General features: G+C 38.7%; 1 protein-coding gene across 1 annotated transcript; it reads right to left on the bottom strand.

Moving 5' to 3' along the window:
• Positions 1–4,818: 4,818 nt before the first annotated feature.
• On the bottom strand, positions 4,819–15,545 carry LOC139133876 (cytochrome P450 3A8-like). Its single transcript, XM_070700646.1, has 13 exons — positions 15,348–15,545; positions 12,612–12,705; positions 12,403–12,455; positions 11,931–12,027; positions 11,338–11,454; positions 10,450–10,538; positions 9,731–9,879; positions 8,907–9,040; positions 8,308–8,475; positions 7,811–8,031; positions 7,100–7,237; positions 6,507–6,669; positions 4,819–6,236 (listed from the first exon to the last, which is right to left on the bottom strand). Exons 2-13 carry the CDS (start codon positions 12,669–12,671, stop codon positions 6,159–6,161), a joined length of 1,467 nt encoding a protein of 488 aa, XP_070556747.1. The 5' UTR covers positions 12,672–12,705; positions 15,348–15,545; the 3' UTR covers positions 4,819–6,158.

Here is a 15,545-nt window from a genome sequence, read left to right as displayed (position 1 = left end):
AGTTTTCTGAACGGAGATCACGTTGTCCCTCCCTACCACGACGACAAAAATACAACATTATGTTGAACCATACCTTGTGCAGCAGTACTCTTGCGTCCGAGTTGGAGCTACTGAAGTACGTGGCTATCTTAGCGAGATCACCGGGCAGTATAGCTGGTTTATGAACAACGTTTCCCTTGCCCTGGCTCTTGAGTTGCTTACATACAGCACTAAACATCTTTCGGCTGTTGGAAAAATCTTCGCCATCAACTATATCAAAGTTTCGGCGCATTGGCGGCTGATTAAAAAATCTCTGAATGCCGTATCTCAGAGATTGAAGGGACTTTTTGGTATAGAGTTCGCCCTTCTGAGTCCGTACGTCCGTACTTCCGCATAAAACGTACACAGAGCTGTGTCGAGGGTTGCCGCTGTGAACGTCTCGATCTCCCTGGGACTGTAACCATACTTCGAACTCAGGTAATTTTGAAAACCGATACTGCACCGTTTGTCGCAACTCTAGTGTGCTTACTGTCCATCTGAAGCAAAATGTCATCCAGCTGAGCTGGTGTCAATTCAGCGTGTCGCTTTGAAGCCATAGTTGCCGGTACGATCAGCTGGGAGCGAACGACAATTTGTTATGCGCAGAAAGCATGCGCAGTACGCAAATGCAGTAGCGGGCTATATCAGCGCACGCGACGTACCCAGCGGGCTATATCAACGCACGCGACAGGGCTATATCACCAAAACCATGTTTTATCACTTTTTCTCCTATGTCACGTGAGTAAGAATCAGCCAATCACAGCATCTGGATGATACGTGAGGTGTAATAAACAGATATAGCATGTTTTGTGGGGGAAAATTGTCAATAATTTGCCTGATAGACTCCATGTATTATGATTTGATATTTCTGGATGAAGCACTAAATCAGCCACATCTTACCTTCTCATAGTTGCAGAAATATGGTGACCTCCCTCAAATGTATGAAATAACATATCTCTTCAAAATTTCTTGCGTGATAAATTGCGACTGTCCCTCCAAAAACACCAGCTCTCCCCTGTGTAATTTGCTGATTAGCTAATTAGCTAATTAGCTGATACTGTTTCAGTTATTCCTGGGGAGAATACTGCAGTGGTTGGGGGGAGGGTCAAGTTTTAGAATGTCGGACAAGGGGAGGGTCACATTTTAGACAGGAGGATAAGGAGGGTCACATTTTATTGTACAGATTTGCGCGAAAATTCCCCAAGTAATTACTGAAGGCTCCCTTACTTTGGTCGGGTCGCCATGTGATGCGCGCGCACCTCAGTGACGTCGTGGTTTACAAGAGCATACTGCAGAATTTGGTTGCTGTAAAGACAGGGTCAACGTTGTTCTAGCTTTTACACCATGCCTCTTTTCATAGCGTGAGTAGTATAGAAAGTATTGCCTTACATCGTCAAAACTTAGTAATACAATGTTTGCGGGTCGCCGATTAAGCTTTGGTAATTAATAATGACAGTAGACTTGGTTAAAGTCAGTGAATTTTTAAAGATAAAATTATTTGCTACAGTTTCTCTTGTGTTTCTCCTTTTTTTCATACAAAGCTATTTCTAATTTGGCAGCCCAGGTCAGGTTTTTAACAGGTTACCTTTGAGTCTGCGCAGTAGTGAGTTTTAGTTCTGCCGGATTCACCCCTGTATTGCGTGCGCCAACTCATTGTGTTCACTCCTCTCACACGTTTCATATGAAAACAGAACACAAATCATCGCGTTCATCCAACTCAAACATTCACAAATCACAGACTTGAGCCAAGTCTAACGACAAAGTAATATCTGCAATTTATAAAAATATCCTCGGTAACAGCTTTATTAAACAGTCACCAATTCCTAGAACACAAGCTTGGTATGATCAGGTCCCTGACACATAGGGCTAATACCATATGTTCTACTGAAGAATCAAAACGCAACGAAATGCTCCATATTAAACAGAAGTTAAGTATATGTAATTATCCGAAATGGACCTAGAATATTCCCACCAGTCGAAAAACAGTATCCCATCCAAAATAGGGAAGCACCTACTATTTAAAGGGCCATGTCACTTTACCCAATATGAGGGGAGGCACTGAGTCGAAAATTTCGCACGATGGGTTTCGCTGTTCACGTGACCCCAAGGAACGCCATCAAAAGTACATTAGTGGCTCCTTAGGACAAAACCAAAGTGTTGTATAAATTTGGAGTGGTGTATAAAGTGCTATGTGAAGAGTGTTCTGCCCACTACATATAGGTGAAACCAAGAGACTGCTGCGTAAACGAATTCATGAACGCAAGAGGGATTCGTCACCTGTGGGTCTGAGGGCGACCAAGCACACATTTGTGATGTTTCAGTTCTGGACCTGGAATCAAATTGGTTTCGACGTGGAGACAAGAAAGCAATACACATCGCTAGCTCTAATCGAGAATTAAATCGTGACCACGCCGCTATGCCTTACCATCAGTATCAGTCATGTGATTTACATGTGATCACTGAACCACGCGACTGATGCCAATAGTCCTGCCAGTGTCATTCATGCTGATGAAGGGTTACCGGACGGACAGGAAAGCTACAGACAGTAGTAACTTTATTGTCGAGTCCAACGGTTAAAACTACATCATGAAGCTAGGCTTTATTACGATAGGCTTGATGCTGATAAATGATGTATTACGTGAATAAGTAACTGCCGGCTAAGTTCACTTGTTTGAGAGTGTAAAACCTTTTGGAACTTTGGATATGACATTATCATGAAGTGAAGAAATTATGTTCGTCTGTTAAGAAAACCGGGGAGAATACAAGATTTTTATGAAATCTCAGCTCAGTGACTTTGCTTTTAAGTTTGAATTAAAGCGTGCGTTACATAAATCATCTGGTGTGGGTGAGTTCAATTTGAGGAGATTCCACTGTAATAAAGAGTTCAAATCAAGTATAGATTACCTACAGCGAGTTCAAGTTCAGTCCAGGTGAAAGGCTTCATTTCGAGTGATGTTTGCGTTGTTGATGTCAGCAACGATTTTAGAGTCACTATGCTGCAGATCTTAGTTCTGCAGGTTTAAGTTTTTGGCTTACAAATGTCCTCAGATTTAAAAACAATAGGTCAGTTTTGTTAAAGCAAGGGGTGAATCTAAATGTGAATACGACAGATGCACACGTAGTGATTAAAGAAATGTCCGAGTCGGCTGTTGGTCGGAGGGGTACTGTGAAGTGAAAACACATTAAGTCCTAGAGAGCTCTCCGATTGGCGTGAACGTAAATGGTTTCTATAAAGGAGCTCCTTCACATCAGTGCATATGCGAACATATTTTATCCGAGTAAATATATAATAGTCAACAACTTTTATTTTTCAATGTCAAGTTTAAAGTCCAGAAGGTCATCGAGAAACTTTAGTCAGCAAGTTCTACCACAAGGGATGACCATACCCCACTGCTGGAAGATGGCAGCCCATATAACATACCTGTATAATGTGTTGATTTCGATGAGACTTGATGACTGAGCTAGTACGGATTATAAGACGTTATCCTGTATATCATCTATTACCTAGTCATGAGCGCTATAGCGCCCGTCTATTACCCCGAGGGGCTGCGCATTGCCAGTTACACATCGCTATTCCCCGGGGCCGTAGGCCGAGGGGTATAGCGATATGTTTCTGGTAACACACGGCCACGAGGGGTAATAAACGAACTCTATAGCACGAATAAAGACCAGGTTATAGGTGTTTTATAACACACCTCACGCTCAAGTTGTATTATGTTATAGTTTTTGATGTATTTTGATATTTTGCACCGCAACAATTCATTGTGACAAGCCTACTAAGCATACCTAGGATGCACTTGAATCATTTTTGTCGATGAGATGTTCAAGTTCCTATGCTGTTCGAATGGAAAATCTATCTGTTTTAGACAGAGGCTCGTCGCTCATCCCGGCCGCACATGACACATCTGAAGTGAAATCTCACTTCTAAATCGACAAAGTACCCTGACAGTTTTCCGCAACTTATGATGACACGTAAATTAAGGCATGAAGTTTAATGACAATTCTCACCAGTTCACTCGTCAATCAATCAATCGGTTAAAGTGAATGTTCTATCACGATTTCTTGTTGAGTGAGAGGTGAAGGCTGTCTCTGTATTAAAAGTATGTTAGGGACAATCACCGTACCGAGGACCAAGGACGGTACCAAGGACGCATACAAAATGTAGTACATTTTTTGCAACAGCAACAACATCGAAACAACCACTTCAACACGAACAGTATCTCGCCAAAAACTTCAAATATGCCTCCGAAAAGGAATTATTTGATATACGTGTGCGTCAACTAGCCTAAACATGCCCACTGTTATCGCTCTACTCATATATTACTTTCTACATCCACTTCCCCTCTACTGATTGAACATTTGCCCGCTCGCTGAAAAATCACTAGCAATCGAAGCTTTTACAATGGAGGTGTTAAGCATCGGCGAGTCTCTCTTGAGCGCAAAAAAAAACGTTTGCTATATGATTCTAGAATCTGACTAATGGCTGTTATTATTTGCAAATGAGATTTTATGTCTTGAGTACAATAGACGGCCAAACATCCGTAAAAATCTGTATAAGTATGTCAAACTAGACGCCGGGCCAATTTCAATTTCAAATACCTGTAAATATTGGTTAATTTCTCTGGTATCAAAAGTTGCACGGTAACCCCCTCCAGATTTTGATTTTTGATTTTGAATGAGAATGGTTGAAAATTGGTATCGCGTGAGTGTTGAGGTGATTGCAAAATTGAAGCAATCCACTTTGGTAGACTGTCGTGTACGCTTAAGAAAAGCCAAGCGACTACGTCAAAACTTTCAAGATGTTGTACAACGATGTAGTGTTTAATTATTAATGCATTAAACTAGTTGTTAACATGGAATGTTCTTGGGATGTTATTACAAATAAATCTTTGGTTGGTCTTTTTCAGTTTGCACTGAATATGAAAAATTTATAAAAGCTCAATAAAATCGCACTTCAAACCTCACACTCATTATCACTGTCCGTACAAAACACGGCAACGGTTTCGTTTACCTTACACAGAAAACAACGTAAACTAGCTTAAATATTGACGTTTCAGGGGAAAACTGGTAGAACTACTTGGACTGATATCAAACATAGATGCCTTCATATTTGTTCATGGTGAAAACGAGTTATCTCGATATATGTACATTGTGATGTGTCAGATAAAACAACACATTGCCTGATTCACTACGTCACTCAATAATTAAGAGAACATTTTCAATATTGACCATGCGAAGCTGCAATTTGTTTGAGTTGGGAAAAATGTGAATCAGTGTATTGACTCTAAAATTAAAATTTGAAAACAATTTTGAAACATATGTCCTAATCGTCATCATTTAAATATCTCTGAATGAAGGAGGAGAAATGGAACAACAAACGTACAAATCGCAATAGGTAAACAATAAATTTGCCGTGTGGCATATATTGTACTAACAAGCTTTAAAAATACTGTCAACCTCTATCTGCATGTGTTTTCATGCCTGCTTCACTCTAAAAGACTGAAATCGAGTTCGATCATCCCTTTTAAAAGTGCATTTGTATGATGATTCTCCTAATAAATTACTTCGGTTATTTGTGTGATTTGTTTAAGATTGGCGTCGACGTTAAATCTGCAGCAATAAATTTTAATTATTCCTCTCTTTTCCTTTCAAGTGCATGGGCAGACTGTATCCAACTGCCTTAAATATAGCATGTTTCCTCATTTATGTACTTGCCACCCCCAAAAACATGAAGCGGCCTATCGACAAGTTACCTGAATCTGGATATATTTTTTCTCTTCTCACCATAATACAAATTTTCAACTAACAAATGAATACGGGGTAAGTCAATGATCTTCAATATCACGCCGACAGATCACAATATGCTATACTGGCAAAGCACAATCATAAAGACAAATTGTGAATCCGTTTAATGAAAAAAAAGGCATTACGAATTATTCTCTTAATTGATAGGAAATCAAACTTACAAATCTTGTATAAATAACATGACTACAGTAAACTGACATTATTGTCAACAAAGCGTAAATAAAGTGTTATGACGTTTTAGGAACATACACCTAGTAGTAGCGTGACGATATGGACGTCCATCACGTGACTTTCCTTGTATCCTCGCCGTCACCCGAGATTTCGATCATCTGAGCCTACCGTCTCCTCTTCACACTCAGTTTAATACCTTTTGGTGGTGACAGAAAACCAAACTGGCCGAGCGTTAAAGGTATCTGAAATTCGAAATATAAATGTTTCTGAGTCGCGACATACAACAATGAGCATTTAAGAGTACAAGTGATGTATAACATGCCCAAAACTTACATGAAAAATGTAATACAAACAGCGGCCAGAAAGAGTCATTAAAAAGTACCAAAGGTTGTCTTCGGTGTCAATGCGACAAAATATGTCCCAACATTCTTTCTTTTCTCAGATAAATGTCAAGTGTACTCCTCTGTATTCAGGAACACGACATACGTGAAAACTGTTCATTTTTGCCATACCTCGGTTTCGAAGCAGGGCTCAAAGATGAAATCTTGCAATGCACGGACCAGGCCTATCTTAGCTTCCAAAAGAGCGAATCTCATTCCGATACAGTTACGAGGACCAGCTCCAAACGGCAGCCATGCGTAAGGATGACGTTTCTCTTTCTCTTCTTTGGTGAATCTATGAAACAATATATATGGCAGTTTGGTTTCCTTCATAAAGTGCATGCGATAAAAGGTTGATGGTTTGCTTATTTTCTTTTCATTATAAACAACAGATATGTATTTTTTAAGATTTAAGAATCTGAAGAATTCATGCCACCTGCTGCCTGCATTCCATTCTGTTGTGAATTTTGAACAGGTCGAGTAGCAATGACCACTTCGAGAGAGGGTAAGGTAGCTATTTCAAATAAGTGCAGAATAAAATCATTATCTTATGCATATGAAGTGATAGTATAGCTTCGAGATACTGCACGAAAGTTAAAATGTTCTAAGGTTGGTATACAAGGCTATTAAACGTATCAGTAATAATGCATTGCGATGTCGTCTCAGGAAAATGGGATAAAGCTACAAATCTGTTACGTAGAATACTTGCAAAACATATTCCTCACCTTTCTGGAATGAATTTTTCAGGATCATGGTAAAACTCGGGGTCATGATGGATTGCATAAGCTGCCATGGCAACAATCATTCCTTTGGGGATGTTAATTCCCTTTATTGTCGTATCCTCATTACTAACTCGCTCGAACCTGGAAATGAAACAAATGTTATGGAAAATTATTCCATGTATTTTTACGTGAGGCAAAATATCTCACATATTTGCACCTTTCATGCTAAAGGTCGAATACTCCTCGGATACAGATATTCGAACTCTAAATTTTTTACTTAAACTTTGTTCTATCACTTTTAGGGGCTCATTGTGAATCCCATAAGTAAATTTAATTTTCAACGGCTTACTTTTGTGAAAATAAAAAAATTATCTCCACATGAGTTAACACAGGGTTGGCGGCCATTTTGACTTTTAAGTTTTGGTAGATAACAGGTTACTCGTTTCTCTAGTATCAAATTTTGCCCGGTGACCGTGATTTTTATCGTTGATTTCGAAAGAGAATTCCTAACGGAAAGTTTTAGCGAAGGTTTAAGTCTTTCAAAGACGAGGGAATCCCTGTTAATTCAGTACAACGCTTTACTTACGGAAGAGAAAATCTCAACGTTGACGCAGCTTTGAATTTATTTCTATGGCCTTCTACAAACGTTGCAACGTCACAGCCGTTGCATAACACTCAACCTGAAAAAACCCACTACGTTAGTGTGATTCTAACCTTACTGCAGGAGGGTACATTCTTAACGCTTCGCAAACAACCATATCCAGATACGGCATCTTAGATATAGCCTCGTAGGTAGGCTCCCCATACTCGCTCATTACGTCATCGATTTCTGTGCACAACTTCTCTTGAATGTCGGGATTGGTTGCCATGGCATAGGCGACGAAACCCATCAGAGTACTCGTTGTCTCGTAACCAGCAAGGAAGAATGTTATTGACTGATAATGAAAACAAATCGGGTTGTATTAATTATATTTGCTGTTGTCATTTAAAATATACAATGGACTTCTCATTTCATGTGGAAAGTTTATGGAGACATTGGACAGGAAAGGGGAAGTAAACACGTGACAAATATAGATCATCCTAAGGATACCTTTACTTCATGATGTGACTGTATTAACTCACCAATTCTGGACTAGTAACTCCAAAATGTGAAAAACACGTTAGAATTTTTATGGGTTTGTTGCCCTGACTTATAGACTATGAAGACTTACCTGTGCGAGAAGTTCTGTGTTAGTGAAACCCTTATAGAAATCATGTGTGTCTGATTTTCCATCCTTCACAAGTTTCACGTCATACTCGTCTTCGTCTGCTTGACTCTCCGTGATGTATTGTTCATAGACATCATGGGCGTCCAACATCAGTTGCAGAAAGTCCACTCGCTAAGTGGGTAACATGATGCATCAATGAAGAGTTTTAAAAGAGATATGTTCAATTTTCTTCTTTACTAGTCATTCAATAATAAGCTTCCGCTAGGCAAAACTTTTGCAATTTAAGGACATGATTAAGCATTGTAATAAAAGTAGATAGATCCTGGTAATCGGTTTGAAAAAGTGACTTCGTCTTAAATGATGATTTACTCCTTCCCAGAACCGCAAATTACCTCTTGAAATGTCGAATATATGTGTCTTATTCGATCTGATTTAATCACATTACGTGATTTGCATATCTTGCAGTTTATTCAATAGGTGTCTTGCTTTTGAGGTCCTTCATATGTGGATGAAAGATATTGTACAACAGCCATGATTTAAGTTTCTGCGATCTTACTTGAGATACCTTGCATATCACAGCTGATTGATTTCAACTAGCTCACCTTGCTTGATGGATCTTGGCTCCTTCTCATCGCGATAGTTTCTTCTGTTAAGTCTGTGAAATATTTTTTGATCCTCTTGGGCAAAAGTCCGATATCCAACCAGTTCAGAAGAGGTATCAAAACTGGACAGAAGACTGCAAATAGTTGGACACAAAAAGAGAAGTAAAATTAGCTGCTCATGGCTGAAGCTCCTCAATTTTTAAAGTCAGTGAAAGGTTTGCTTTTATTCAGCTGTATGGCATGCGCTGAGAATATTTTACTGCTGAAAGTATCGCAAAGTATCTCTTGTTTGCTTTTAATGTGCGCAACGTTTTAGAATTTCAGTCGTATTTACTTTCCTATTTTTCACCTCTCTCTCTCTCTCTCTCTCTCTCTCTTTCTCTCTCTCTCTCTCTCTCTCTCTCTCTCTCTCTCTCTCTCTCTCTCTCTCTCTCTCTCTCTCTCTCTCTCTCTCTCTCGCTCTCCCTATATCCCTATCCACGGCAACGAAACCGAGACAAATAGTCAAAGTGACCGTCGGAGAGTCACGCATATCCCCTAATCGATGTTGAAGGGGGTTTTCCTAAATTGTTACAGAAAAGTCTTCTTATTCGTTTTTTGTGTCTTCATTTCAAACATTGGGCATCTCGCATAAACGCCGTAAGTGTCTACCAAATTATTGAGGACTTTCCGTTTACTGACATCTTTTCTTATTTCAATTTTAGTTGGAGGACAATTAAAGTCCAGCATTTTCAAAAACGACGCTTGCCATGCAAAAATATTACATCAGCCCAAGAACTCTCAAGTAGATATCAATTCAACGTCGATATTCTATGAACACTTACACATTATCAATAAAGGTATGTTAAAAAGGCTGACAGTAAACGCTTCCTTTGCGTTCTTGACAAACGGATGATCAGGGTTATCTTGTGTACTAACTTCAACGCCAAAGCCTGCACTAGCCACGCTGTCAATCACGTACCCGCCAAAAACACTAAAATGGAAAGAACAATATACTTGTGATTGAACTTCCTACAATTATGATTGTGATCTCATGACATGCCGAAAAAATATCAGAAAAAGTAAATGTGTTAGTTAAGGTAATACCTGTAAGGGGTACATCACGCCCGTTACAATGTGGACTAGAAGTACACGACAATGTCAAAATTCGCTTCATTTCAAATTCCTCGGGACTTAGGCACCCGGGGACAATTTTAGGAACCCTAAAAATTTTACAAAACTGTTCTGGCCTACCGCTCGTGTGCAGTCATTTAAAAGCCCCTTGAGGAAATGACATTTTCAATTTCTTTCTTTCTTCGTGTTAATCGTTTTTCTATTTTCCCCGTACGATGTAACAAAGGGTATACCGACCATTGTGAATTTCAAATATCGGTGAATTTCAGCTGATTTGCTTTTCTAATTCACAATTTTTAACGCCAACCCTTGACTATTATTACACAGAGTGCATGAAAGTTTCCATGAGGAATTGTTTAGCAAAAGTTTACAACATTAAGTTTCGACACACATATTTTTATTCTTTGCAGTCGAAGACAGTGATACTTACTCTTTGCATTGAATTGGTGTGCCTTCTTTGCTGTGTCGATCAAGAATTCTAACCATGGCGTCGGCTGTCTTGTTGATGATAGGTGACATCTGTAATGGAAGCCATCGAAACGATAAGCGTCAAGAACACGGAACCGTGTGGGATACACTTGTCAAATGCACTTGATAAGCCTAGATTTAGTGTTAGGGCAAGGGTGATAATAGCATTCTATAATATACATCTTCATTTAAACACTCGAATCTTTGGCTTTTGACAATGTCTTCGGTATTTTTGTTCGATGTCTATCGCTTGATTTACATATTCCCTACAGCATGTAAGAATATCCTGTATTTCGCTTCTCACCGCCGTAGACGTATGTCCCCTGTTCATTGTCATTAGTGAAGAGTGAAAATTTGTCCGGACAATTCAAGATTCTGTAGCCACGCTGGAGGATTCAGATAATCAATGAAAATATCTTATACTGCAGGAATATCGCAAAAGTCATATCAGTTGAGCCATGTGAGGGTAACAGATGACTAAAAGAAGTTTTGGTTTATCTGTCGAATGAGATCTTGTGACCTGTTATTTTCCTTTGACATTGAGTGCAAAACCTTATGAAGATTATTAATTCTGTGTGTCTATTCATTGTGAAAGAGGTTGTAATTGCTGAAATGATTTATTCATTTTATGTTGTCACATTCAGCTGTTTAAGAAACATTTTTAAAAGCTGAACTAGAGATTCGTACATATTGATCTGATCAGGTATGACAACTATCGGACAGTACTCTATACACAAAATGAAATTGTATCCAAATGTCCTGTGGAGGACGTTGTTTGATTGCGGTGTCTTCATCACCAGTTTCTATGACATCAGAGGATGGATCTGTTTTTACAATTCTATTGACTTACCATTCTCATTTTTGATCCACTGAATGCTGGTGTCAGTGTATTCCTCTTGGTCTTCCATTTTTGGTCAAATAGGTTACCTAGACCGGAATCTAGGGGTCTATCTTTGATTGGCAGAACCTGCAGGGACATCAAGTCATAAATTTGACTAGTCACGCTGGCAGATTTTAATTTTTAAGAAGCCAATTATTTTCCGTCCATCATGCAAGATCAATACAAATGATTGAGACTATTTAAACTACTTGAGATGTACATCAGTAGACGTCTTTCCCGACAGCTGCAAATAATTTCATTCACTGATATCTACATTGTATATCTGTTTATACCTTTCATAACTGATGAGCAAGTGTGTACAAAACAAACAAAGGACATGCAGTCATTATTTTCTGTACGTGCAGTATCCTCTTTACGATATCAATTGTGTTTGGGTGCCATCGGTTTTATTTTGAATTAATATCGATCCGATACACACGCCAGATTTTGCCATGTGCAGCCAAAATACCCAATACAACAAAATAGGTTATATTTGCGACGCATCTGATTTGGCGCCAAAGGAAAGGAGATATACCAGTCCCATGCGCTGACAAGGTACTCACCCTTCTATTGTAAAACGATGTAAAATTTTTGACACAGATTTGTTTACACATTTCTGGATCGGCGACCACCAACACTGGCCGACGTACTTCATAGAGCCTGAAGTGAAACAGTTTTGAGACTATTTACAACTAGCAAACTATGGGCAAGGGACAGATTGGAAATCAGAGAGACATAACGCCAACGATCGGTCGGCAGACATCAACATCAATCAGATCAATATCCTACAACTTCGAAAAACTAGATAAGAACTCCGATGTTGTTTACGGATTTAGCACACCTACATATCTTGACACTTTGTGTAAATTTACCGACTACCTGACTAAACCGTTTTGTAGGAAAAAGTTCAAAGAATAGAATGTTTCGGACATTTTTACATTATGTGTAAATTCTCGTCAGCGGTCATATGACCACTTATTTTGCATTCCAGCCAATATTCAAAGATTTTCAATTTACAAACACCCGAACACTTACCCAAAAACTTTGCCATACTGTTTAACCCAGTCCACGTCCTTTTTGTAAACACCCTACAGAAAAAAAACTTTGCTTGAAAAAATAGATTCTATTCAAATGTATTAATGAGTACCAGTGCATAGTATTAAAATAGTAGCCAATACGAACTAAAAGTGCAATGAATTCATGTATGCACATTCTTTTCTAATATGTTCATTTGTCATACTCACAGGATTAAACTGAAACATGTTTCCAAAAAATGGCCATGGTTTTGGTCCAGAAATGCCCATGTTTTTGAACGTTGAGAACGACCATGTTGAGTATCTGCATAAAGAAAACAAACTATAGTCAGAACGGACCATGAAATGCGAGAGACATCTGTTCCTCTGTGTCATCTTTATAATTGTGTAACCATTAGAGCCATGTGACTTGAACACCATTGGCCTCTTTAATACACAGGGACAGAGACTAAAAACTTTGCTGCTTCGTCGTTAAATTATAAATTAAAAGATTAGGACAAATGTGATGATACACACGAATATCACACTGAACATGCAAACAAAATGCGCCATCATAGAATCATTTTAAGTGCCATTATGTATTATTATCCTACTTCACTGTTAGGATCCATGTACAAAGAAGTTAGGGTATAATACTTATCTATCTGTCTATCTATCTGTCTATCTATCTATCTATCTATCTATCTATCTATCTATCTATCTATCTATCTATCTACCTACCTATCTATCTATCTATCTATCTATCTATCTATCTATCTATCTATCTATCTATCTGTCTGTCTGTCTGTCTATTTGTATACGATGTATATGATATAAAATATATAATATGTAAATCATTTTTCCATGATTTATATATAGGCTGATCATGCGTCTTCTTGAACGAGTGATTACACATACACGCACTTTGTACTCTTGCAACAACATGACTCTGCTCAAAATAGTCCAAATAAGTTAACAAATAGGAAAAATATATCAATTTTCAACATGTCAAGAAAGGTAGGTTGGATTTTGTCTTTTAAACATTTCAGAATACATATGTACATATACAGTAGAAGCGAGAGCTCTACTGTCTATGGTATGTGTAATATATTTCTTATTACTATTAGTTTTCGGCATGTCTAATGTTTGATTTCCATCCCAAATTTATCCCTTTATAGACAATGCAGATCAATTAATTGAATCAACCGGAAATATTATTGACTTAAAATTGTACACCACCATTTTCAAGGGAGATTTCATGTTTGACACGGTTCTCGGAGTATCTTTTCCAAGGTTTGATGGCATGGTTGCTTTGTTAACTGGTGACATTTACCCTTCTCAATTGTCAAAGAGAATTTCTGTGTGTACAAAATCAGGGTCGCCAAGTTTGAACCTGAGTAAGTCGCTCTTGTCTTATAATGGAAACAGATGTACTTTTGCTTTCTTGGTACCTCATGATTGAAGTGAAAGAATTTAGATATGCATAATTTATCAATTCAATGTTGTTCAAATATTCTCAAACAATAGCAAGATGTCTGCGACGAGTAAGCTTTCACATGGATAAACTACATACTTGTATTGTTCATTTCTGCCAGTGAGGCATTCTAATATAGTAATTTCTACCATATTAGGCCAAGTCATTCCAAGGATTTTACGCGTGCGCCAAAACAGCAATTGACGCAACCGTCTATCAAGCATTCACATCAAGTGAAAAGGTTTTTCTGAGAGACCAGAATACATAGAAACTATTGGCAAACTTTTTACGACTTTTGAAGTGACAAAATTACTAAGCAAAGAAACTAAATATGAAGAGAGCTTGATATAAGTCCCTCGGCGTATCAATCGAGTTGAACCTGCCTACTGCCCATACAAAACCTCATGTGCATGAAGTCTTCAATTTTACACTACAAGGTCAGCTAAACGTAATCTTGACATCGACCGTAAATTGCGGCTAATATGTAAAAGTCAATACCTTGCCAATGTTTTAGTATAGAATTAGTCTAGTATTTGTAATAAAAACGCGACCGTCGGAATTTAGCGAATATAAAAAACTCCCGAGAAGAATTCACGTTGCAGAAACTTCCCCTATCGGTAAGACATGCATGCATGTACTATTTCAAAAAACGTAGTGTATACTCCGTATCGTTACCTCGTGACAAATTGGGTCAAAGGTCAATATGCCAATACGGGCAAATAAGGAAGTAATTTATGGGTACATTTTAGATTTTTATTCAAAGATTCAACACGGAAAATGTGCAACTCAGTGTAATAGCTATTCTATCAAATCTCATTAGCGTTGGTTGAAAGGTGTACCGAAGTTGGCACTGTTGACGTATCAAGTACCTGTGTGTAAGACGTAAAACGCGTGTGATAGGCAACCGTGAGAGTGAGTATGTAATATGTAACCCACATGCAAGCAGAGTCTACCCAAAGTAGTGCGGGTAGTACGATTGTGTTTATCGTGTGAATAGACAAAACTAGAGTCAAATTCAAACATAATTTGGATGACATGCTCGTATTTGTTATACGAAGTATTCGATGCATATTTTGTCAACTGTGAACGGTCACAGTTCGGCTGTTAGACTGGCCCCTGCCGTCGCTACAGTTTTCTCGGCAGCAGACACTGGCTGGGCTAACCGTTACGTTCACCCCACGATCTACGAACAGTCTAATACTAACGCAACGGTCTGCTGAAGTTTATTCCTTCAACTTCCCTGTTTTGATATTTATATGCCCACAAACTTGAAGCGGGTCTATTCTGCAGTATGAACACAGTGTAAAGTGAACAAGTGGCGGTTCGTATAGTCTAATAATCATGGCAAGGCTTTGCGCACAGATATTGTGCCGTGTGATTCATTGTCCGCGTATAACGGTGACATTTCCGGACAACTGTATACAATACTAAGTCAGTCGTACCCGGTCATAATGGAGGGACCCTACATATTTGAAGAGAAAAGATATACTTACAAGTATGTTAGAAACAACACTGCTATGGCCAGAACACAAGCGTTGCTGTTATTTCAATACCGAAGAGTTCCATGGTTGCGTTATCCTTGTCAGGCAACGGTTATTCTGCTTGGCTGTTGACCAGACCCCTGGGCTTTTATACCGACTGACACGCGATTGAACTCACGTTGCACAATACCTCCTATAATAGAGAGGTTT

This window comes from Ptychodera flava, chromosome 5, assembly GCF_041260155.1.
Source record: "Ptychodera flava strain L36383 chromosome 5, AS_Pfla_20210202, whole genome shotgun sequence".
Taxonomy (NCBI): Eukaryota; Metazoa; Hemichordata; class Enteropneusta; family Ptychoderidae; genus Ptychodera; species Ptychodera flava.
This window is presented reverse-complemented; position numbering and strand designations above follow the sequence as displayed.

Excerpts from the sequence above, each read along its gene's own strand:
- LOC139133876 (XM_070700646.1), bottom strand. The coding sequence starts at position 12,671 with ATGGGCATTTCTGGACCAAAACCATGGCCATTTTTTGGAAACATGTTT. Across the intron at positions 12,028-12,402 it reads CAGTATGGCAAAGTTTTTGG|GCTCTATGAAGTACGTCGGC; the intron begins GTAAGTGTTCGG and ends GTTTCACTTCAG. Across the intron at positions 10,539-11,337 it reads GTGGATCAAAAATGAGAATG|ATGTCACCTATCATCAACAA; the intron begins GTAAGTCAATAG and ends CTTCCATTACAG.